At 34.1% G+C, this 25176-nt stretch overlaps 1 protein-coding gene and 1 long non-coding RNA gene across 5 annotated transcripts in view; one reads left to right on the top strand and one right to left on the bottom strand.

Moving 5' to 3' along the window:
* TBC1D32 (TBC1 domain family member 32) overlaps positions 1 to 25176 on the top strand; it is a 202075-nt gene that overhangs the window by 127151 nt on the left and 49748 nt on the right. For all 4 annotated transcript variants that reach the window (XM_058735121.1, XM_058735122.1, XM_058735118.1 and 1 more), the window contains 4 exons: positions 488 to 610; positions 1919 to 2027; positions 2723 to 2816; positions 24022 to 24147. In XM_058735121.1, coding sequence (XP_058591104.1) covers positions 488 to 610; positions 1919 to 2027; positions 2723 to 2816; positions 24022 to 24147 — 452 coding nt within the window. The remainder of the gene's footprint in view (positions 1 to 487; positions 611 to 1918; positions 2028 to 2722; positions 2817 to 24021; positions 24148 to 25176) is intronic.
* LOC131514777 (uncharacterized) overlaps positions 18196 to 25176 on the bottom strand; it is an 87667-nt gene continuing 80686 nt past the window's right edge. Inside the window, exon 4 of the long non-coding RNA XR_009263266.1 lies at positions 18196 to 18282. This is a non-coding gene — a long non-coding RNA (uncharacterized LOC131514777). The remainder of the gene's footprint in view (positions 18283 to 25176) is intronic.

The raw sequence follows: 25176 nt of genomic DNA, 5'->3' as shown, positions 1-25176 counted from the left end.
ATTTGTATTTAGAGATAGATCAGTATGATATGGTGTTCTCAGCTTTATCTGAGAATTATAAAATTAGCCATTGACACTTCACCCTAATGAACATTTCCTGGTAGCAAAATGATTATGTCATTCCTTATGTAATTAGTTGCTGAATAAAAAGTGGTGACAATTTGTAGTTTTTATGGATTTACTAATGTTCCCTATCTACTTTTTTAATTAGTAGTTGAAAACTTACTATTCCTAGATTTAGATAATTTTAAAAAACTAGAATAGAAATTGTCTATGGTCTTTAAATAATATTCCAATGAGAAAAACTTTTGTAGTCGATTACTAATCAAAATGATTACAAATGTTTTTGAAGTAACTCTGTGATCTTTCTTATAAAATTTGTATTCCCATGTGTAGATGTTACTTTGAGATACCTACCAAGAAAGTAGTTTCTAAACTTATAAGATCTATTTTATAAAATCTGCTTTTATTGTTCCTTTTTATATAGGTTATTAGGTGTGGTATGCTGTGATCTAGACACTCTTCTCCTATTGGAGGCTCAGTATCAAGTATCTGAAGTGTTACTGAATGCTCAAGAAGAAAATATCTTAGAGAACTCTGAAAGCCACAGGTAAAAACAAACAACACCCCCTGCTAAAGCCCTGTTAAGACATATTAACAATAGTTTTCTTTACAGATGCTCTGTTAAGATGTAATTTTGTGTATATAGTTTAATGTTTTTCCACTGTCTGAATTCAATAGATTTAAATAAGAGTAAAAAGCAATTAAAACAGAAACATCACCATCAGAAAGATAGTGATAGATGTTCGTGGGGAAGTCTTAAATAGTACTGCTTTCTAAGTTGTTTAGTTTAGGTTTTTTGTTTTTGTTTTTTTTAAGACTAACTTTATTAATGGTTCGATGAAGTTGTATCACCTTTAAATTCAGTGTGCATGTGTAAGATGACCCAATAAACAAAATGTTTGATTTCATGTCCTTTGTAGAGTTACTCTTTACTCCATTCTCTGAATTATGTTAGTTCATAGTCATAAATTCTGGTTATTGCAAAATGAGGTTATGGTAATATTTTGATGATCTTTTTCTATTATATTTTTCATTACCTCAATTTGGATGACATTTATTGAATACATATTCAATAGCTGGTATTGTTTTCTGTTTATTTATTTATTTATTTAAATTTATTTTGAGAGAGAGAGAGTGTGAGAGAGAATGCAGGAGGGATGGAGAGAGAGGGTGAGAGTGGGAATCCCAAGGAGGCTCCACACTGACAGCAGTGCCCAATGTGGGGCTCAAACTCACAAAATATGAGATCATGACCTGAACCAAGACCCAGAGACGACCACTTAGCTGACTGAGCCGCCCAGGTGCCCCTCATGTCTGTGATTTAAAAAAAAAAAATGTGCTTCCATTCTAGCTGGGTTTTGGAAAATTATAGAAGACCAGGCACATTACTGGATTCTCTAGATTTGGTAGAAAAGGATGATATTAACAGCTGCAGGAAGTGTGGAATCTGCTCAAAAGCAACATTTAGATTTTGAGTTTAAGGCACTGGGTTCTAGTAAGGGAACCCTAATTAAAATGTGATAGAATCATGGAAATAATGTAGACCTTAATTCCATTTCTTTAAATGCAGTAACATTTGACAAGAAAATATTTTATTAATAACATTTATTTCATTGTATCAGTTATATCTCCACCAATTCTTTGCTTTATGACAAAGCTATAAGATAAAGTGAATTTAAGCTCTTTTTAAGCACTAATTGTTAATAATCCATTTTCCAGACTTTTCTATAGAAAATTTTCTTTTTACATTCCACTGATTTGATATTAGAATTAAATCATATTTGATTAAGAAAATGAAATCGGTAAAAAAAAAACAAAAAAAAAACAGAAAACAAAATTGGTATTTTTTTTTCAGGGATTTTATAATTGATGGCTTATCTGTAGAGAGAAATCATGTTCTTGTTAGAATAAATTTGATTGGTGGGCCTATGGAACGAATTCTGCCACCAAGGGTACTACAGAAGGTGAGTGGGATAAAGAGGAATTTTGATTACTAGAAAAACTTTAGGATACAAATAAACGCTTTGAAATGAAACCAATATTCATGACAAGGGGTGGTCGTTAGAGCTAGTTTGTGTTGTTTTATTAAAAGTTGTCATTTTCCCGTGTCTATGACATTATATTCAATGTCTTTTTCATGATACCTAATTTTTATTAGATGAATATGTGTTTGGTACTTAATTAGCAATATTGAGTACCTCTCCATCCATCAGTATTCATAGACTTTGGCTTTCTCTTGAAGGTTTTGTTTGTTTAAGTATGTTTTTTTTTGTCAATCTGGGAAAAAGAGAAATGATTGACAACACAAGATAGAGTTTTGTTTTTTGTGTTTGTTTCTGATTTCAGTATAGGAAATACAGGTTTCTTTTGAAGACTGTAATTTTCCTTTCATGGAAAAAAAAATATACTAAAGCCATCATTATCGGTCCTGGTTGCTAGAACAAGTTACCATATGTTTGTCTTTAGTGCTTGTGTAAATGTCATTTCTACTACATTTAATTTTAGTTAATATCCTTTAGAGAATAGAGTTGTAATTAGCAAACACTTTTTGATTAGTTAGGCTACAACTCTAGTATATATGAAACAAAAGCCAGTTTCAAAAAGCCTTAAGCTTCAGTATTTAATATTACTTCCTAAAGTTATCTGTCTTCTTGTTTAGGGTGATGATCCGTATCCTTGGCCAATGTTTTCATCATATCCTTTACCAAACTGCTACCTGTCAGAAGTTACAAAAAATACTGATCTAAAACAAGGTACAATGTTTACAATCTAATATCACATTATTTTAGTGCTTTTGTGGTTATAATTTAAAAAAAGATAAAGTATTATTATAGGAGATTAATAACTGCTTTTCATTCAGCTTGTATATATGGATCCACTTATGCCTATTTCTTTGTAAATTTCTTACTAAATTATCAGTATGATACTGAATAATTCTTAACAGAATTTTTTTTTTTAAAGGAAGAATTATGGTTTTTGATAAATTCTAGATACATAGAACTTTATTTAGCACAGCAATATTTTTTGGTATCTGTGTGCCATACATAAGTTCTGTGTCGTCAAGACTTGAAATATAAATATAATATAAATTATATAAATTTAATAAAAGTTCAAGTATTTACCTTAGAGGAATTCATGAATTTTTAGAGAATACATTCAAGTAATTAGATAATTGTGTGGTATATAGTGTGATAGGAACTAAATAGACAAATGTGTAGCCTACTAGGATAACATAAATGCCAAATACCCTTCCAAAGAAAATTAGTGTTTAAAGCAAGATGTGAAATAGGTGTTTTGGGGGTAAAACAAGAAGTAGTTTAAAGGATGTGTAAGATTTGGCAAGCGAGGCCAGAGGACAACTGGTAAGCCAAATTCAACCATAAGGTCAGTGTAGCTCAAGAGCTTATGGGGAGAGCAATGAAAATTCAGTTTTAGACTAGAGAATTCTAAGATGAGATATGAATATATATGATGAAACAATTAATTTGAGATTTTAAAGTTTATATCAGTGCTATCACCTTTAATACCATTAGAGTTGCATTGGAAAAAAATAGCATTATGTATAAGATTAACATAAGTTAAGATTTTATGGAGTGATTGTTGAAAAAATGTTTCTGTGTGAGACTTCATTTGCCTTTTATTTTTCTCTGCATTTACTTGCTTTAAAACAATTAATAGAAGCCATCAATTGATATGCATTGTTTTGTCTCTATCCAATGTTTGAGATATACATTATATATCTCACAATTGGGTAGAGACAAAAATGTGTGTGTGTGTGTGTGTGTGTGTGTGTGTGTGTGTGTGTGTTTTCTATCTACTGGGAAGTTAGGGAAAGAGAAAGAACACGAGGGAGCTTTTTATTTTTTTATTTTTTATGTTTAAAATTTTTTTAACGTTTATTTATTTTTGAGACAGAGAGAGACAGAGCATGAACGGGGGAGGGTCAGAGAGAGGGAGACACAGAATCGGAAACAGGCTCCAGGCTCCGAGCTGTCAGCCCAGAGCCCGACGCGGGGCTCGAACTCACGAACCGCAAGATCGTGACCTGAGCCGAAGTTGGCCGCTCAACTGACTGAGCCACCCAGGCGCCCCCGAGGGAGCTTTTTAAAGTTTTTAATATTTGTCTTTATAATGCACTTTCAAAATTCCGCCTTTGTTTTCCTCATTTTTGTGCTACATAATCTACTGCTTTCAGAGATGTGTGAGTGATATAAGTTATTTTTCAAGAAGAAACTCTTGAGAGAGTACCATTTTTGAACACTTTTCCCACTTTTTGAGTCCCATCTTTCAGTGAACCCAAACCTTTCTCAGTCTGTTACTCTCATGCTTTCCTATTGTACTTTCAGTCTTTTCCATCACTTATTTGCCCCCTCATTTCTGTATTTCACATTTTTCTCAAGTGCTAATTATCAAGTGCTTCCCTAGGCATTGGAGATAAGATGATAGATCTACATGATCCATTCTTGGTGCCTCAACACTTTTCCTGATTTTTTTCCTTGTTATGATAAAGCATTGTTATCTTTGCTAAGTTTTGCTTAGAAACAAATATTAATTTTTGGAGCAACCAATTCAGTCATTATCAGTTTATTATGTGACTGTCATGTTTGATAATTTGGTTCTTCAAAATAGTTTGATTTAAAAAATATGCCTTATGGGGCACCTAGGTGGCTCAGTTGGTTGAGCATCCAACTCTTGGTTTCAGCTCAGGTCATGATCTCATGGTTCGTGGGTTTGAGCCTGGTGTTAGGCTCTGGGCTGACAGCACAGAGCTGCTTGGGATTCTGTCCTTCTCTCTCTCCTGCATGTGCATGCTCTCCATCTCTCTCTCAAAATAAGTAAACTTAAAAAAAGAATACCTAAATAAAATGTGCCTTATCTTTTTAAACAGAATGAGGCAGACAGAAATTAAAAAAAAAAAAAAAAAAAAAAAAAAGATTAAATGGACACTTCCCTGAAAAGATATATCATCAATTCCCAGGAATTGGTGCTCAGAGGAATAAAATTTTACTCCCTGCTCTTCTTTTGTGAGTGATTTAGAAAAGGGAGTCATGACAGAATCTGTGTCTAGCCCAGAAGATAACTGCAGATGGTTATTAACCTTAAGTGGGCCCATCATACTTCCAGGCAGTCATACATTGTGTCCCCAGGTCTATACTCTCCTGTATGACCATTTTAAAATCTTCTCTCTCATCAAACCTTCCTCACCTCATCCTCATCCATCCTGTCAGATGATAATTTTGTTTTTAAGGTTACTGAGGAAATAGAAATAAAAAAAAGCTTCCATGTGCTCCTGATATACACCAACTCACTTAGCTGCATCTATATCAGTTTAGGTTTTCCATTACTATGAATAAACTGCCAGTTTGCTTATTACAAAGCATGTCTTCCCCATGTCTTGCACTACATTCCATCCTCTTCTCAAAGATACTGTTTCTAACAGGTCTCCCTTTTCCTTTATTGCTGTTGTTTTGGGTGTTGGGATGGCTCTCCAATGTAGATTTTTCATGAGCCAACAAGCATGCTGTTAATTCTGCCATATTTAAAATATCTTTTTTTGAACGCACTTTTCCATTTCTTTTTACTGCAAATTTCTTTGAAGAAGTTGTCTAATCTTGTTACTCCATTAACTCTTTTCATTCTCTCTTGAACCCACTTGAACTCACAAAGCTAACCAGGCTTTAACCCCTACCATTCCACCATGATTAAATCTACTGCATAGATCAGTCTGCATCCTACTAGACCTAGCATTATTACTCAACATATTCGCTCCCTCCCTTTCTTTTGAAACTCTTTCTTTACTTGGCTTCTAGAAAATACCTGATTGGATTTTCCTCCCATGTTTCTGGCAAATTCTTTTGTCTCTCTCTCTCTTTTTTTTTTTCATCTTTCACTTCTCTCTAACCTCTAAATTTAGGAGTGCCCCAGGGCTCAGTTCTTACTTGCCTATTTTTCTAGCTATACTTACTCTTAGTAAGATCTCATCTCATGAATACTGTCCAGTATGCTGATGGCTATCAGATTTATATCTTTAACCCCTATCTCTGCCCTGTGAACTCTGCATTCATATGCAACTGCCTACTAGACACATCTGCTGGGAAGGTTAATAATCACATCAAACCTAATAAGTCTGAGATAAACTTCTGATACTCCCTCAAAGTCTGTTCCTTTGGTTTTCTTACTCATTTCAGAAATGGCAACTTTGTGCTTCTAATTCTGTAGGCAGTAAACCTGAAGGCATTCTTTCACTTCTTTTTGTCTTCATACCCACATCTAATCTGTCAGAAAATGCTCTTGACTCTGGGTATCTGAAATCACTTTCACTCATGCACTACAACCCTCATTTCTCACCTGTCTTATTGCGGTAACCTGCTAAGTATTCAATCTGTTCTCAATACAGTGGCCAGAATACTGCTATTGAAATGTGGATTGCATTACATTACTCCTCTAATTGAAACCCTGTCAGTGCTCTGTTTTAGTGTTGTACCATTTTAAATCTCTTTACTTAATTCTGTAGTTCCCTACCATAATGGACGACAGCTTCTATGGTCTTTCTGTTTATCCCTAAGACACAAGTGTTTGACTAAGACATTATTCGTTATTAATGGCAATAACTAATACCTCCTCCTAGTAATAGTGATCCTGGTTTTTGTTAAGCAGGAGCAAATGATGTAGGCACCAGTGGATAGCCTAGGATATACATCACAGGGATATATATCTCTGTGAACTCAATGAGAAAAATGGAGTCAAGTGCATTTCTGACAGGTATAAAGCTAAATTGAAAGTAATGTTTCTGGTCAAATACAGTTCAATAAATTAAACATTGTACAGTTTTAAATATGTTTAAGCTTATAACACTTCAAGACAGCTATTTTGAAGGCAAGAGTTCTTACGCTTCCCATTTTGCTTTTTTGATTTGAAAGTAATGATTTATTTATTCTGATAGGTGTTGTTTTAGTTGTCATTAACACTGCAAAATTTTGGGATAGCATTTCATTGTTGTGGGGGAAAAATCACTTCGGTTGTGTGCACATGGTGACATCCTCTCATTTGTCTCCCAGCTTCTAGATTTATCCTCCTTGCTACAGTTAGCATCTCCTCATCTGTTAAATTGCTTCTTGTTAGCTCATTGGCATTAGTGTTAGCTCTTAGATAATTTATCTTCATCTGTAAATAAGAATCTTTAGACATCATCTGGTTCAGTTATTTTTCATCGTGCATGTTTTTAGGGTCATAATACTAAAATGTAAAAGACCTTTAAAAGCTAGTGATTAATATTATCTATGTATATATATATATATATATATATATACATATATATATATGTACATTACATATATATAAGCATGCACATGATATGTGTACACATATGTGCATGTGTGTGTATACCACATATATGTAAACATATATAAATAATCTTACACAAAAGAATTCTCTTCCATGTAGTAGAAATAACTTGGAATATCATCACTCTGTCACCTGAGAGTTTAGACAAATAGGAAGAAGTTTGTTAGTGTAGTTACTTACTATTACCTGTGCAGAAGAAAAAAAAAGGAGAGGGTTGGAGTTAAGATGGCTGAGAAGTAGGAGGACTCTGGGCTTTCCTCACCCCTCTGCGGAGGACTGACCAGTGGGAAAGAGCAGCCAAAACACAACAGCAGAGTGTACACAGCATACACCAAAAATACTTCCTGAAGTGCCAGGCCCTGGGCAGTGTATGACCCCCTTTTTAATATAGCAGCACTCTCGGGTACAGGAAACACACCAAGCTTTTAAAACATACAAACAACAGAAACTTAGCCAAAATGACAAGATAGAGGAACTCTCCCCAAAAGAAGGTTTAAGAAGGAATCAAAGCTAGGGACTTGGCTCAAAACAGATATAAGCAATATATCTGAACAAGAATTTAGAACAACATTCATAAGAGTAATAGCTGGACTTGAAAAAAACATAGAAGACACGAGGGAAACCCTTGCTGCAGAGATCAAAGACCTAAAAACTAGTCAGGCTGAAATAAACAGTGCTATAACTGAGATGCAGTACTGACTGGATACAGTGACAATAAGGATTTAAAAAGCAGAGGAGAGAATAGGTAATGTAGAAGATAAAATTATGGAAAATAATGAAGCTGAAAAAAAGGGAGATATAATTATTAGATCAGGGGAAACTTGGAGAACTTAGTGATTCCATAAAACAAAACAATATTCATATCATAGGAACCCCATAAGAAGAAGAGTGGGGGAAAAGGGGCAGAGGTTTATTTGAACAATTTATAGCTGAGAACTTCCCTAATCTGGGGAAGGAAACAAGCATTCCAGTCCAAGAGACACAGAGAACGCTCCTCAAACAACAAAAACAGCTCAACACCATGACATATCAGAGTTAAACTTACAAAATACAAAGATAAAGAGAGAATCCTGAAAGAAGCTAAAGACAAAAGGTCCTTAACCTAAGGATAGATACATAACGTTAGCAGAAGACCAGTCCACTGAAATTTGGCAGGCCAGAAGGGAGCGGCAGGAAACATTTAATATGTTGAATGGGAAAAATGTGTAGCCAAGACTTCTTTATCCAGCAAAGCTGTCATTCAGAATAGGAGACAGAAAGAGTTTCCCAGACAAACAAAAACTAAAGGAATTTGTGACCACTAAACTGGCCCTTACAAGAAATTTTAAGGGGGACACTCTGAGTGCAGGAAAAAAAAAAAAGAGCAAAGCAACTAAGACTACAGAGGAACAGAGAACACCACCAGAGACACCAGCTCTACAGGTAACACAATGGCACTAAATCCATATTTCAATAATCACTCTGAATATAAATGGACTAACTGCTCTAATCAAAAGACATAGATATCAGAATAGATAAAACGAGATCCATCTATATGCTATGCACAAAAGACTCATTTAGACCCAAAGACACCTGCATTGAAAGTGAGGGGATGGAGAACCATCAGTCATGCTGAAGGATGTCAAAAGATAACTGGAGTAGCCATACTTATATCACTAATTAGATTTTAAAATAAAGACTGTAACAAGAGATGAATGAAGAAGACCATTATATAATAATTAAGGGGTCCATCCATCAAGATTTAACAGTTGTATATATTTGTGCCCCCAACTTGATGGTATCCAAATATATAAATCAATTAGTCACAAACATAAACTCATATAATAGTAGGCGGCTTCAGCACCCCACTTACAGCAATGGACAGATCATCTAAGCAGAAAATCAACAAGGAAACAATAGGTTTGAATGACACACTGGATTGGTCGGACTTAACAGGTATATTTAGAACATTTCATCCTGAAGTAGCAGAATACACATTCTTGAGTGTACATAGAACATTCTCCAGAATAGATCATATACTGGGTCACAAATCAGCCCTCAACAGGTACAAAAAAATGGAGATCATACCTTTCATATTTTCAGATCAAAACAGTATGAAACTTGAAATCAACCACATGAAAAAATTTGCAAAGTCCTCAAATACATAGAGATTAAAGAACATACTACTAGAGAATGAACAGGTCAACCAGGAAATTAAAGAAGAAGTTTAAAAAAATGGAAGCAAATGAAAACATGACAGTCCAAACCCTTTGGGATATAGCAAAGGCAGTCATAAGTGGAAAGTACATTGCAATTCAGGCCTATCTCAAGAAGGAAGAAATGTCCCAAATACACAAGCTAACCTTACATCTAAAGGAGCTAGAAAAAGAGAAGCAAATGAAGCCCAAAGTCAGCAGAAGAAGGGAAATTCTAAAGATTAGAGCAGAAATAAACAATATACAAACAAAAAACAGAACATATCAATGAAGCTAAAAGCTGTTTTTTTGAAGGAATAAACAAAATTGGTAAACCCCTAGCCAGACTTATCAAAAAGAAAAGAGGGATGACCTAAATATATAAAATCATGAATGAAAGATATTACAACCAATACCACAGAAATACAATTATTAGAGAATACTATGAAAAATTATATGCCAATAAAATGGACAAATTCCTAGACACTAACACTGTCAAAACTCAAACAGGAAGAAATACAAAATTTGAACAGGCCCATAACTAGCAAGGAATTGATTCAGTTATCAAAAATCTCCCAACACAGAAGAGTCCTGGGCCAGATGGCTCTCCAGGGGAAATCTACCAGATATTTAATAGAAGATATATAATACCTATTCTTCTCAAGCTGTTCCAAAAAATAGAAATGGAAGGAAAGCTTCCAGGCTCATTCTGTGAAGCCAGCATTACCTTTATACCAAAACCAGAGAAAAACCCCACCAGAAAGGAGAATTTATAGTCCAATATCCCTGATGAACTTGGATGAAAAAATTCTCAACAAGATACTAACAAATCAAATCCAACAGTACATTAAAACAATTATTCACCATGATCAAGTGGGATTTACTCCTGGCTACAGGGCTGGTTCAATATTTGCAAATCAATCAACGTGATACACAACATTAATGAAAAAGGATAAAAGAACCATATGACCCTCTTAATAGATGCAGAAAAAGCATTTGACAAAATACAGCATCATTTCTTGATAAAAACCCTCATGAAGGTAGGGAGAAAAGGAACATACCTCAACATCATAAAGGCCATATACAAGAGACCCACAGCTGATATCCTCCTCAATGGGAGCTTTCCCCTAAGGTCAGGAATGCGACAGAGATGTCCACTCTCACTCTGTTGTTTAATATAGTACTGGAAGTCCTAGTCATTTGGCAAGAAAGAAGACTTTCAGTCTTTCCAGTTGACAGGATACTCTGCATGGAAAACCCAAAAGACTCTACCAAAAAACTGCTAGAACTGATACATGAATTGGCAAAGTTGCAGGATATAAAATCAACGTACAGAAATCAGTTGCATTTCTGTACACCAAGGATGAAGCAGCAGAAAGTGAAATCAAGGAATTGATCCCATTTATAATTGTACCCCAAACTCTAAGATATCTAGGAATAAACCTAATCAAAGAGGTAAACGATTTGTATAGGAAACTATAGAAAGCGTATGAAAAAAACTGAAGAAAATATAAAGAAATGGAGAAACAACCCATGCTCACGGATTGGAAGAACAAATATTGTTAAAATATCTATACATCCAAAGCAATCTATACATTCAGTGCAATTCCTATCAAAATAACACCAGCATTCTTCCCAGAGCTAAGACAAACAATTCTAAAATTTGTATGGAACTACAAAAGACCCCAAATAGCCAAAGTAGTGTTGAAAAAGAAAACCAAAGTTGGAGGCATCACAGTTCTTAACTGGAAGCTGTATTACAAAGCTGCAATCATAAAGGAAAAAAACAAAAAAAACAAAGCTGCAATCAAGACAGTGCACAGAAACAAACATGTAAGTCAATGGAACAGAAGAGCACTCAGAAATGGACCCACAAATGTACGGCCAACTAATCTTTGACAAAGTAGGAAAGAGTATCCAATGGAAAAAAGACAGTCTCTTCAGCAAATGGTGCTGGGAAAACTGGACAGCGACATGCAGAAGAATGAAACAGGACCACTTTCTTATACCATACACAAAAATAAATTCAAAGTGGATGAAAGACCTAAATTGAGTCAGGAAACTACCAGAATCCTACAGAAGAATACAGGCAGCAACCTCTTTGACGTAGGTTGCAGCAACTTCTTACTAGACATGTCTCTGGAGACAAGGGAAACAAAAGCAAAACGAACTATTGGGACCTCATCAAGATAAAAAGCTTCTGCACAACAGAGGAAACAACAAAACTAAAAGGCAATCCATGGAATGGGAAAAGATAAAATGATATATCGGATAAAGGATTAGTAATTCAAAACTTATAAAGACCTTATCAAACTCAACACCTGAAAAACAAATAATCCATGAAGAAATTGGCAGAAGACATGAATAGACATGTTTCCTAAGAAAACACACACACACAATGGAATATTACTTGGTGATCAAGAAGAATGAAATCTTGGCATTCACAACAATGTGGATGGAACTAGAGTGTATTATGCTAAGCGAAATAAGTCAGAGAAGGACAAACATATGATTTCATTCATATGTGAAATTTGGGAAACAACAGATGAACATAGGGAAAGGGAAGAAAAAATAAGAAAACGAGAGGGAGGCAAACCTTAAGAGACTCTTAAATACAGAGAAAAAATACTGAGTGTTTCTGGAGGGGAGGTAGGTGGGGATGGGCTAAATGTGTGATGGGTGTTAAGGAGAGCACTTGTTGGGGTGAGTACTGGGTGTTAAGTAAGTGATGAATCACTGGGTTCTACTCCTGAAACCGGTACTACACTCTATGTTAACTAACTTGAATTCAAATTAAAAAATAATAAATGAAAAAAAAAAGTGGGGGGAGTGGGAGAAAGGAGAGTTGTATTATGGATAAAAGCCAGTACTGGTTAGTGTATCAAGAGACTAGAGATTGACTCATAATGTTCTTTCCATGTGGAACAGATCATAAGATAAAACAGATTGTTTTTTAAGCTAAACTTAGACCTCCTACAAGTTATTGTTATACCCCTAGGTGGCTAGTCTTCTCTACTACATTCCATTTTTGTGTGTTCAGGATGGGACTTCTTTCTCTAAAGAGAAGTGAAATTCAGTACGTTCATACTGAGAAATAGAAATGGCTTGAGGGATTGGATAAAATACTCTCGTTATCAGAAGCATTAGACATCTGAATGTGAGGGCTTTGCTGTTCTTCCCTTTCTAGCATCCTATATTCATTTTTAAGTTACTTTTATAATGTTTATTCAGGCTGCATTGTAAAATAATCAGCAATCTAGGTTCTATCTTTTTTCTGTATACCTACTGTGGAAAGCCTGTCTTTATCAGGAAACCATTTGTATATATATTCACTCAGCTGGGGTTGGTGTCTTCAAAGTAGAGAGTAAGTTTTTTGTGTGTGTCTTGCTTATATGTTTCTAGTACTCCTGACAGGGCCAACACAGTGGTAGAAGCCAGCACTGATTTACAGGGCCACTGACATCAGGGCCATGTGGCATTGATTGCTTCTCTTTGACCTTAGAAATTTGGATGGCTACTCATTGAAAGCCTCAAATATTAGTAACTCCTAATTTAAGTGAACTTCTGAGTGGTCCTAGGAAGTCCTCCGTAGTCATTCTTACCCATATAATCCCTCCAGAGGCCCTTCCTTAAAACAAAACAACCCAAAATACGAAGTTAACTTCCTTTGAGCTTTCTAAGTACACAGAGTATCAACTAATGTGAGCCAGCTGTATAAACAAATGTGTCACTTTCCCATTGTTTTCCTTTCCATTGCTCTTTCAGTCATCTCATGGCCTTTCTCTCTATAGTAATTATCCTACATACTCTACATAAGCATGCGGGTCTTATTTTGTTTTGTTTTGTTAAAAACAGCTTTCAGAATGTAATTAACATACTATACAATTCATCCATTGAAAGTGTATAGTTCAGTAGTTTTTAGTATATTAGTAGATATGTACAACCATCACCACAAACAACTTTAGAACGTTTTTACCACCTGAAGAAGAAACCCAGTACCCGTCTTCCCCCACTTCCCTCTCTCAGCCCTAAGCAACCACTAATGTCCTTTATGTCTCTAGAGATTTCTTAATTTGTGCTTTTCATATGAATGGAATAGTGTGGTATGCAGTATTTTGTGACTGACTTCTTCCCTTAGCATAATGTCTCCAAGGTTCATCTAGAAGGTTCTTTCATGTTGTAGTATGGATAAGTACTCTGTTCCTTTTTATGATTAATACTCCCATTATGTGGATATACCACAATTTGTTTACATATTTATCTGGTGATAGACACTTGGATTGTTTCTACCTTTTAAAAATCTGTTTAAATTTTTTTAATTTTTACTTTTTTTTAGAGAGCATGTGCAAGCAGTGGGGAGGGGCAAGAGGGAGAGTGAGAGAGAGAGAATGAATCCCAAGCAGGCTCCCCACTCAGCATGGAGTCCAACTCGGGGCTCAATTCCATGACCCTGGGATCATAACCTGAACTGAAATCAAGTGATGCTCAACCTACTGAACCACCCAGGCTTCCTGTTTCCACCTTTTGGCTATTATAAATAATGCTGCTGTAAACATTCACATACAAGTTTCTGCATGAACATATATATTTTTTCTCTAGAATATATACCTAGAAATTGAATTGCTGAGTTTTATGGTAATTCTGTGTTTAATAGTTTGAGGAACCTTCACTGTTTTCTAAAGCAGCTTTGCCATTTTACCTTTTCATCAACAGTGTTATGAGAGTTCTCATTTCTCCACATCATCATCATCATATGTTGTGATCTGGCCATCCAGTAGGATGTGAAGTGCTATTTCATTGTGGTTTTGATTTGCATTCCCCTGAAGACTGATATTCCTGGGAGAAATGACTATTCACATCCTTTGCCTATTTTTAAATTATTTATCTTTTTATTACTGAGTTGTAAAGGTTCTTTATATATTCTAGATATAAATTCCTTATCAGATAAGTGGTTTGGGAACTTCTTTCACATCTTAGACTACGTCAAGTTTATTCCTCTAGCCTTTGCTGTTGATGTTCCCTTTTCCTGGAGTACTGACTCCTCCTCTTCACACAGTTCCTTCTAAACCTTTTATGCTTAGTCTGGATGTTACTTCTTCAGAGAAGTTATCTCCACCTTATCTAAAATATACTTCTTCCCTTACATCTCTCTGCCTCCCAGTGGATTTCTCTTACCACACTATACCTTACTTTGAGCTATGTATTTTGTTCACTGCTCCCTACAGTGTAATTTCTATGAGACAAAAATGCTGTCTGCCTTAGGTGGTAGACAATAATAAACGTATATTTAATGAATGGATGAATTAACATTGAATTTTTTCTCCTTTTATTTTTTCCATCATCAGACTCTATCTTCCAAATCTTTGTCAGTGGACATTGGGAATTCCTTTCAGGCTAATCTGAAGTAAATTTAGAAATTTTTCTCATACCTAGAATAATCTCTGATGGGACTCATTTTTTAGAGCATCAACAGCTTTGCAGTTAGAAAGTACTTTGAGCTAGACTTCTGTATATATCATTCATGAGGTAGACACCTTTATTATAGTTGTTTTATCATTTACAAAGTGGTAGTTTATGGTTTTATAGCACATAAAAGCTATATATATAGTTGGCATTCATTTTTTTCCAAAATTGAAAAAAATAACCAAAAAAAAATACACAGCCTTTATTCTTTGATCACTTCAAATTTAATCTCTTTGTAGCTTCAATAGCTTAACTTTACTGCTTCCTCTGCTGCATTTTTACTTATCTGATAGGAAATTGATTTTCTGCCTGGCACAACATTCTCTTTCAGATACTATATAAAAGAGTAAGTTCCATGGTGATAATCATTCCCTTTAATGGAATACATCACATAATGTTAAAATCTTTATGGTCTGATTGTTCAGATATTTTTAGATGGCATTATTCATATATGAGGAAACTGATCATTTTAAATAATATGTGAGATATAATCTCTTTCTAGTATCTTCCCCCACCCCAACATGAAGTAGTTTTTCATTCTTCAATTAATGAGGAAAGGAGGGAGGATATCATACAAAATTGAATTCCAGTTAGAACTTGCTTTTCAGTTTGTAGATTTTCAGCTCTGAATGAATTCAGTATAAAATATATGTTGATCATTAGGTTCTATGTATTCATCAAATGTCTGTGAGGACTATATTCTGTTCTTAAGTGAGAAACATGAATCTAAGCCACTGTATTAAATGTATATTATTTGCATAGGTTTGGTACTTTATAAAAGCATAAATGAAAATGCAAACCATTGGCAGTGTATTACTAATATGTTGGGGAATTGAAAGGCTTTTTGATGGGTATTATATATAAATTTATCTTGAACATTTTATAATTGCAGACTACTGCTTATAAAATAATTATCGTAGTGTATTTTCTTCAATATAAAGAAACAAATGTTAATAAAGCTTCTGAATTAGAGGTGTTAACTGAAGAACAAGGGTACCATATTCTCTGTCTCTGGAGCTAGACATTGTGCAGTAAATGAGTAATAAAGTTCGTGGGTTTTGTAGTTACATTCTTATGATGCCAGCATATTTTATCCTAGCTCTCAAGACATGCTCGTATTTTAGATCATTCACATTAAAAGACATTGAAATTTACAAATTTACAAATACTGTAATTTGGTCATTGGAACAATGTTCTTATTTTAACAAGATGGTTCTCATTAATCTTTATTGATTTTGTTTAATAAATTTTCATGTCCTTATTGAGTTTAATTCTTTATCCACTGATGCTTCTTTTTGCTGACACTTTGATTATTTCTGTCTTTTCAGACATTAAGTCCATGCCTGTGTCCCTGATTAATTATATCATGTCTTTTTAAATTTACAAATGGGATAACAATCCATTATACAATCCTAATAGTATAGATCAAAACTGGAATACTACCTACATCGTATGTAGAAAAACACTTTTTTTATGCAGTTTTTTTTTCATGTTTATTTTTGGGAAAGAGGGAGAGACAGAGTGTGAGTGGGGTAGGAGCGGAGAGAAGGGGAGACACAGAATCTGAGGCAGCTCCAGGGTCTGAGCTGTCAGCACAGAGCCTGACTGCAAGGCTTGAAATCATGAACCACAAGATCATGGCCTGAACTGAGGTTGGACGCTCAACTGACTGAGCCACCCAGGCACCCCAGAAATAAGCTTTTTAAGAGAAAAAAAAAAAGAAGAATGAGATGAAATATACTGGCAACTATATTTTAATAAAAGAATGAAAATTACCTAATTAACAAGTTGAGTAGACCAGATTGCCTTCATTGCTAGTCTGATAAATTCAGTAAGATTTAGGATTACCATTCCTCCTCCAGTCAACTAAAAACAGAACCCCATAGGAAAAACTGTGAAAGTACTTTGAAAATATTATGATGCTACATGAAATATAATGCAGCATAATGATGGATATTGTTTGTTATGATATTAAAAGCTTTTTGTATTATGTCTTGCACATACAGTCTATATTTTTTATGATGAATTATCAACTACTAATTTAGGCCTATGTCAGATCAGACATTTTCTTAGTCTTTTTTCTTACTGTTTCTAACCTGTAATTAAGATATATTTTCTGCAGATAAAGGTAAATAGTTTATTTGACATTCTGCTGAGGAGACTGGGAGTATGAGATTATGGTTTCCTTTCAATGCAGCAAATCTTGAGCTGCAGCTGTTGAGATACTTAGTTTAAAAATCAGAATAAATATTTTCTTTTGAATAATAAAACTTCTTATTTTCATGTACCTGTTACTTCGTGTTTGAAACAAACATCTGTGGCAACCAGGGGAGACAGATCACCTGCTAGTTTAGGTACAGGTGATAAGAGAAAACTAAGTCCCCATTTTTTAAAAACATGACCCAGTTCTTTTATGGTAAATGATTATCACATATTTAAAAAAAAGAAAAGTGGTATGATAATTCCACAATGAGGAATAATCTGTATAAAATATGGATGTCATGTGTGAAAAGCCCATTTAGTTCAAATAGAATAAAAATGTGTAATGAATTTAGATACTCCCAAATTTAGAGATATACAGAAAACTAATAGAGAATTTAAGCATCTTTGTTCTCCAAGATGGCTCCAAAGTTTTCCGTTGTTTATTATAATAAGAGTAAACTGAAAGGACTATGTTAAACTACATGGAAGAAGATAAAGAGATGTGGAAAGCAAATATTACACAAATAAGGTTTAGGATAATACAAAGATGACTATCTGAATTAAGCCTAGGAATCTATTGGTAGTTAGTTTATGAAATCTTCCATTTATTTTGTTTCTTTTGTACAATCTGTTAAAATAATCTGTATAAAGTGGGCATTCACAATTACATCTAGGAAAGAATTACTAAAAGTTTCTGTGTAAATAGCAGGTTTTCTCTGTATTTATACTGAAATTATATTTTTCCTCCCTTTGAAACTGAGGTTCTTTTTATGTTGTCCATAATAGTCTTATAATCAATATAATATTTCTATATAATAATCTTTTGAGGAAAATGATATAATATCTTCAAGAATGAAAAGATTATGCTCACCATAACAAAGAATTTCAGAGTTCAGATATGGAATATTATCAGCTGTGATTGGTGAACATTAAACTTGATTTTTTTTTTCTCTTTTCCTCGGTGGTAGTAAGGAATTAGTTTAAAACAGATTTTTTAACTTTCTCTTCCCATTTTTCATTGTCTGTAAATCATAGTCTGAAGGAGCAAAGAGAAGAGCATAAACTCATTAGACACACCAAACCTTTCTTTGGAAATCAAAACAGTAGTTTATTATGGGAACTTCATAGCTAGATGTGTAATTAATGTACTGGAACTAAATTATGGTATTTTAATTTCTCTAAAAATAATATTGTAGGGTTAGAAATATATAAAAACATTTTATATAAAAATGTGCATTAAGGGAATTTTATATTTAGTGTATAGAATATAAACCTGGATTCCTCATGGGGAAGTAGGATATTTTTTTTCTCATTTAACCCTAAGAAGTAAATATTCATTTCATTATAGGAGACTGGATTGTACCCAGAAAGGAGCCAGAATCTCATAAGAAGATGTAATGAGGATTTTAAAAATCTATATACTTGAAAACACTTTAATATTGTGATTAGGGTTCTTGCAAGTGAATCATTTATACATGCCCATACATTTACTTTTTTTTTTTAATGTTTATTTTTGAGAGAGACAGACAGACAGACACACTGGGTGTGAGTGGGAGAGGGGCAGAGAGAGACACACACACACACAGACTCCAAAGCAGGCTCTGAGCTGTCAGCATAGAGCCCAATGCGGGGCTTGCACTCAGAAACTGCCCAATTATGGCCTGAGCTGAAGTCAGGCACTTAACTAACTGAGCCACCTAGGCACCTCTATACATTCTCATATACTTAATTAAGGTTTATTAAGTTTTTTTTTTTCTGGTCAAGGTATTTTATTTTTCATAAAAATATAATTGTACAGTGCTCTTCAGAGAAAGAAAAATTCCCTCACTGCCCCCAAAGATCATGTAATTTTGTAATAATCTTCCTCTTTTTAAAAACTATGTAATTGATAATATGCACATGCTTTCTTATGAAATATTGAGGTCTAATACAGACTTTATATCAAATTAGGAACTATAATTGCTCATATTTTAGTGAAACTAATATGCTTAGAAGATTTTACTCACTGACATTTTCAATTATATCAACATTTACATACATGTATGTAAGTATACTCAATTTTTTTTATATACAACGAATGCATCTGTTTTTTTCTTTTGAGAGAGAGCGTGTGTGTGTGTGTGTGTGTGTGTGTGTGTGCATACACGGGGGAGGGGCAGAGGGAGAGGAAAAGAGAGACTCTCAAGCAGGCCCCATGCTCAGCACAGAGTCCAACACGGGGCTTTGTCCCACAGCTCTGGGATGATGATCTGAGCTGAAATCTAGAGTTGGCTGCTCAACTGACTGAACCAACTAGGCACCCCAGAATGCATCCATTTTAAGAATAGTTTGAATTTTGACATACTTTTGCACACATAATCACCACCATAATCAAATATGTAACATTTTCATGACCCTGCAAAAGTTCCCTTTGTCCCTTGCAGTCATCTTCTCTCTACTCCCAGTCTCAGGCAACTACTGATTTCCCCCCCACTACTGTAGATTAGGATTTCTCATCCTCAGCACTCTTAACATTTGGGGGTGGGTAACTGCTTGTTACCAGAGGGTGCAGTCCTATGCATTGTAGGATTTTTAGCAGCATCCCTGGTCTACCCACTAGATGCCAGTAGAACTGTGTCTGTATTCCCCACTGTACAATCAGTGACAATCAGAAATGTCTCTAAAGACTGCTGAAATACCTCCCTGAGAACAAAACGTAGTCCATTTGAGAAGAGCTACCAAGGATTAGTTTTTCTATAACTAGTGGTTCATACAAATAGAATTATATAGGATACTTTTGCGCCTAATTTTTTTCAGCATAGTAGTTTTGAGATTCATCCAGTTTGTTACATGTACCATATGCTGTCTGTTTTTACTAAGTGGAATTCCAGTACTGATAAACTACAATTGGTTTAAATTGTAGCAAAGCTTTTGATTTTGTTCATATTTTCTTTAAATACTTAAAAATAGCTACTTTAAAATCTTTGCTAATCATATCACTTTAGTTCTTTCATCTATTAGTTGATTTAGCTACTGGTTTGAGCCACATTTTTCCCTTTTCTCATGTTAGTGATTTTTTTTTATTGGATATGAGATATTATTGATATCACACTGTTGAATGCGGGATTTTGGTTTTCTTTAAACGTTTTTTGGAGTGCTGTCAAGTTACAGATCAGTTTGATCTTTTCAAGGCTTTGATTTTTTGATTAGGGTGAGTGTAGAATTGCCTTTATTGCTAACTTAATACTATTACTAACTACCTGGTAGTTAAGGACTCTTCACCCTGGAACTTGGACATCTGGTAGCAACCATGTATGCTCTGGGAATTGTTCATTTTACAAGTTTCCAACTGTTTTTTGCCCAACTTTGTGGGGTTTCACTCTTCATTTGCAGAGCTGAGTATTTCGCAATCAGCTTGACAAAGATTTACACAGATCTCTCTAGTTTTTGGCTCTGCTCTTTTCAGTACTATAATCTATAAATTTTAGTCTCCTCAGTCTGTCTCTGCAATTTGACTTCTGTCTCTTCAACTTTGGAAGACCTCCATGGCATCCCCCTTCCTGCATAGTGATCTTGGAATTGCCTTCAAGAAGAAAGCCCAGGTGTAAAGCTGACCACATTTTGTTTGTTTGTTTGTTTAAATTTAAAAAAATTTATAAAGCTCACCACATTAGTTTCCCTTTTCTCCAGCAAAACAGTCCTCTACAGCCTATTGGCCAATGTTTGAAAACAGTTGTTTATTATATTTTATTTTTCATGTTGTTTACAGCAGGACAGCAGGTCTATTCCCAGTACCTATATCATGACCAGAGACAAAACTCTGGGTTTCTTTTGTGTTATTATAAACATAGAAATTTTTGGACAACACCAGATTCATGTTTGCTCTACTCACATAATCACTAATTTAGAGTTATTGTATTCCTTATACTACCGTTCCTATGATTTATTTCCTCTTGCCTCATTCTCCATGTCCAAGAGCCTTTGCTTATGTAACACCTTTGGCCTCTCTCTGGACTTCCCACTTTTACTCTGCACAAAAGTAGGAAGAGTGGTAGGCGAACTTGGGAGAGGGTTGGAAAATATTGAATTATCCTTCTTGTGTAGGCTGTACTTTCAAGTTAGCCTGTCTTTAGGTTGTATTGACACCTTTTAATTAGGGGAGGCCTTTGGTTGTCAATCATTGTCTGTGACTGAATAGGTTAGTTCATTGTGAGGGAGACATTTGGAAGTCCTTGTGGCAGCACACCCAGGTAATGGTGCCTATGTTAGCTGTTTTGGTCCTAACAGATTTCTTTTTTTTTTTTTTAATTTTTTTTAATTCTTTATTTTTAATATGAAATTTATTGTCAAATTGGTTTCCATACAACACCCAGTGCTCATCCCAACAGGTGCCCTCTTCAATAACCATTACCCACCCTCCCCTCTGACAGCCCAAATTCCAATTTCCAGGTAAACTGGACCCTTTAGCTCTTCCGCTGACTGGTAGATCCATATGCATACCACATCTGCTGCTTCAGCACTGTTTACAATTATGGTGCCTTGTGCTTTTTTTCTTAGAATGAGATGATGAAAAGCGAAACAGAATAGCAAATGTGAAGGAATGGACAGAGGGAGGGAAGAGGGAAAGAATAATATAGGATTGTTAAATAGCAGGTAATTTATGAAAGAGCTATGTGGGCATCTTCTACTTGAAGGAGATAGTAGTTAGAAGACAGATTACACAAGGATGGAAAAGAACTAGAGGAGGAAAGAGAGATGAAAAACTGCATTTGTCTTTGCAGTCATGTGCCACTAGTGATTCCTATTACACTCTAGGTAGTTTGTTCTTGGGAAGTAAGTTATGTAGATATTCTAAATGGAAACTACAAAAACTTATTTTAATGCTGTGTTGCATTAAGTATTTTACCTAAGTCATGTTAAGATACATTTAACATTATAACGTTGTTATTAGTAACATAATTTTCAACAAAATTATCAGCTTTGGTATTTCTTGAGTTTAGGTTAAAGGTTTTGAGAGTTTTTATTTCAAAGAATCATTTTTACTTTGATTTAATCACTTTAATTATTCTCTAGTTATTGTTTCTGATTGAGGCTATTTATGAAATGCTACAGGATTATTTTGGTCTTAATATTCAAAGAGAATATTTATACTAAGTATCTGAATTACACATTCTTTGAACAAACAATTCTTTCTGACTCATGTGTATATTTGTGTGAGTATGCATATCTTTGGTATGTTTACTTGTATACTCATGTTTGTATAAAAGAATATGTAGCTTTGATATGCAAAGGCTTTTTTTGTGACCTACATGTCAAATAAGGACATATTTACATAAATTATGATTTATATATTTAATTATATTATTTTAGATTTCATAACCATGGGAGCTGTGTGACATATATATATCTGCTTTTTAGGACTAAATAAAACCAATTTAGATCATAGGAATGATATGTCTTAATTGCAGTATTATACACACACACACACACACACACACATATATATATATATATATATACAGGCATACAAACATATGGTTTATGTCATGTGGTATTCATTAAGGCAAGTGACTTTGTCTTAATTGTTGTAGCCAAGATACATACATATCTTGTATGTAGGAGCTCCATACATATTTATTGAATATATTTTTACAAGTATTGAATGAAAAAAATAGAACAGTTTGGTATGGTAGGATGATTAAGTTTTTAAAGCTATAAGAATAAGGACCTGTTTTATTATAATTTTATTTTATTTTATTTTTGAAAAGAAGAGTTGATTGAAACTATCTCTGGTATTAGATTGACCACTGTTATTTCCCGGTGGGATTTATCACCCCAAATAGAGCTTAGGCAGATGTACTTGTGCTGGTAGTGTTCCCAGACACATCTTTGGGCAGGAGCAGTCAGGCCTTTGACCCTTTACTTTCAAAAGGTGTTTTTTTCCTTTTTGATCCCAAAAATCTCTTTCAAAGAAAGTTAAAAGGTATGAATTCATGTGACTACCTATTCCCCCATGATCTTCTAGAAAATAACATTTTTGCTTCTTTTTTCTTTCCCTTGAATCTTTGCCTACATATATGTGGGAAGATATTATATATGTTTGTTTGAATAAATACTTGTATATCCTTTTCTTAGGGATGCCAAAGTCCTTACTTAATATATTATTAATAGATGTTTTCTAATGCTAAATCTCATAAGAATGAAATTAAAGTGGAAGATGGAAAAATCTCATGGGAATAAAACTAAATTTAACATGGAAAAGTAAAATTAGATGAAAGTTCCCATGTATTCATGAAATTGCTTAGAAAGAAGTTATATTTTGGCGTCATCCATTTTCAGTATAATTTTTTGCAAGAAGTGGAAATAAATGATTGACTAGAAATTTTTCTATACTTATGTTTTCTTTTTGCTTTTAAAGGAATTAATAAAATTGTATATCAATGTGCATGAAATAAGAGTATAATGTTCATGTCCATATATGTAATGAAATCTTACATTTATTACATCTGTTATTTGATGTCTATTCAAATACTCAGTAATGAGTCACTTTCATATAAGAAAAAGAATATTCAAGCATTATGGTTATAAGTCAGTCCATTTTGTGAGCTTTTAAATTTTTTCTGGGCATTTAATAAATATAAATAGCAATTGATCGTATAAGATGTAATTACAGAAAATGTTTTCTTTTGAAAGCCATATACTATACTTTTTCTGGAATTTGTAACTATTTAGATATTTAACATTAATACTTATTTTTCAGTGTTTCTCATCATAATATAGCTATGTTTCTTATTAGACAATGATCTTGGCAATCTTTTATTATGCTTCAAAATGTCTGATAAACAAACTGAGTGGATAGAAAACTGCCGAAAACAGTTTTGCAAAATGATGAAGGCCAAACCCGATATAATCAGTGGAAGTGGTGAGTACGTTGTTTAATTTTTGTGGGGGGTTTTTTGCATGAAAATTATATTAATGGAAGTTGTGTTTCCTGTGGATTAGTACTGGCATGTCTAGAATACATAATACTCATTCCAGAAGTCCATTAACTTCTGAGAAACTTATGATCCTTGAAAACAAAAATTAAAATCTGAGATGCAAGGAAGCTGGAGGCCAGAAAGAATATGGAGGAAGATGCCCACCGACCCTTACTCCCTAATACCAGTAAAATTGTAGGCAGCACATAAACTATCAAAAAAATTAAAATCTGAGAGACAACAAAACTTTTTTTTAAACTAAGAGGTCTTGGTAAGCAAAATTGAATACTGATCTGACTTTACCTAGGTAATAATTTGCTTGGTTTCACCAGCTTTCCCCTGAATTTACCATACTGCTACATTTTTGGAAACTTGATTGACTTTTTTATTGATACATATTTTAAAACTCTGCCACATCCAGCCAAATAAATGTAGTTACTCTTAAGGAAATTGGAATTTTATTTTGAGGTGATGGCTATGTTTCCTAAACTAGCAAATAATTTGTTTTATATTCACATAGTTGTGCATTTGTTTTCTAAAAATCATCATTTTTAAATGAACATTATTTTGAATAAAAGTCTAAGGAAAAGGTTCTAATGTAAACATATGATAGATTTTTTTTGTAAACTATAATTTAAAATTGTCCACTTTATTAGCCATGCTTTATGGTTTTCATATTTGTATCATTTGTTATAAAATTAAAAGTGGGAAAAATATATTTTGTTGTTGGAGAAATTACATTTTCAGAGACAAGTGGTATATATTTGTGGGCACCTCAGAGGTGAATTCTCTGAATTTTCTTTTTGCCTAGTATATCCTAGAAAGAGTGATTAAGAAGGCCATCAAGTCATAGGCTCAAAAGGCGGGGTCAATAAAAGCATACTCTCTTTAACCAAAAGGAGCAGGAGAGGGGTAGCCTATCAAGATACTTTTTATAGAAAGTGACCACTTTAATCCAGCCATAGAATCCACCA

The sequence above is a fragment of the Neofelis nebulosa genome, chromosome 6 (genome assembly GCF_028018385.1).
Source record: "Neofelis nebulosa isolate mNeoNeb1 chromosome 6, mNeoNeb1.pri, whole genome shotgun sequence".
NCBI classification, from domain to species: domain Eukaryota; kingdom Metazoa; phylum Chordata; class Mammalia; order Carnivora; family Felidae; genus Neofelis; species Neofelis nebulosa.
The sequence above is the reverse complement of the archived record's forward strand: the minus strand, read 5'-3'. Positions and strand labels throughout refer to the sequence as shown.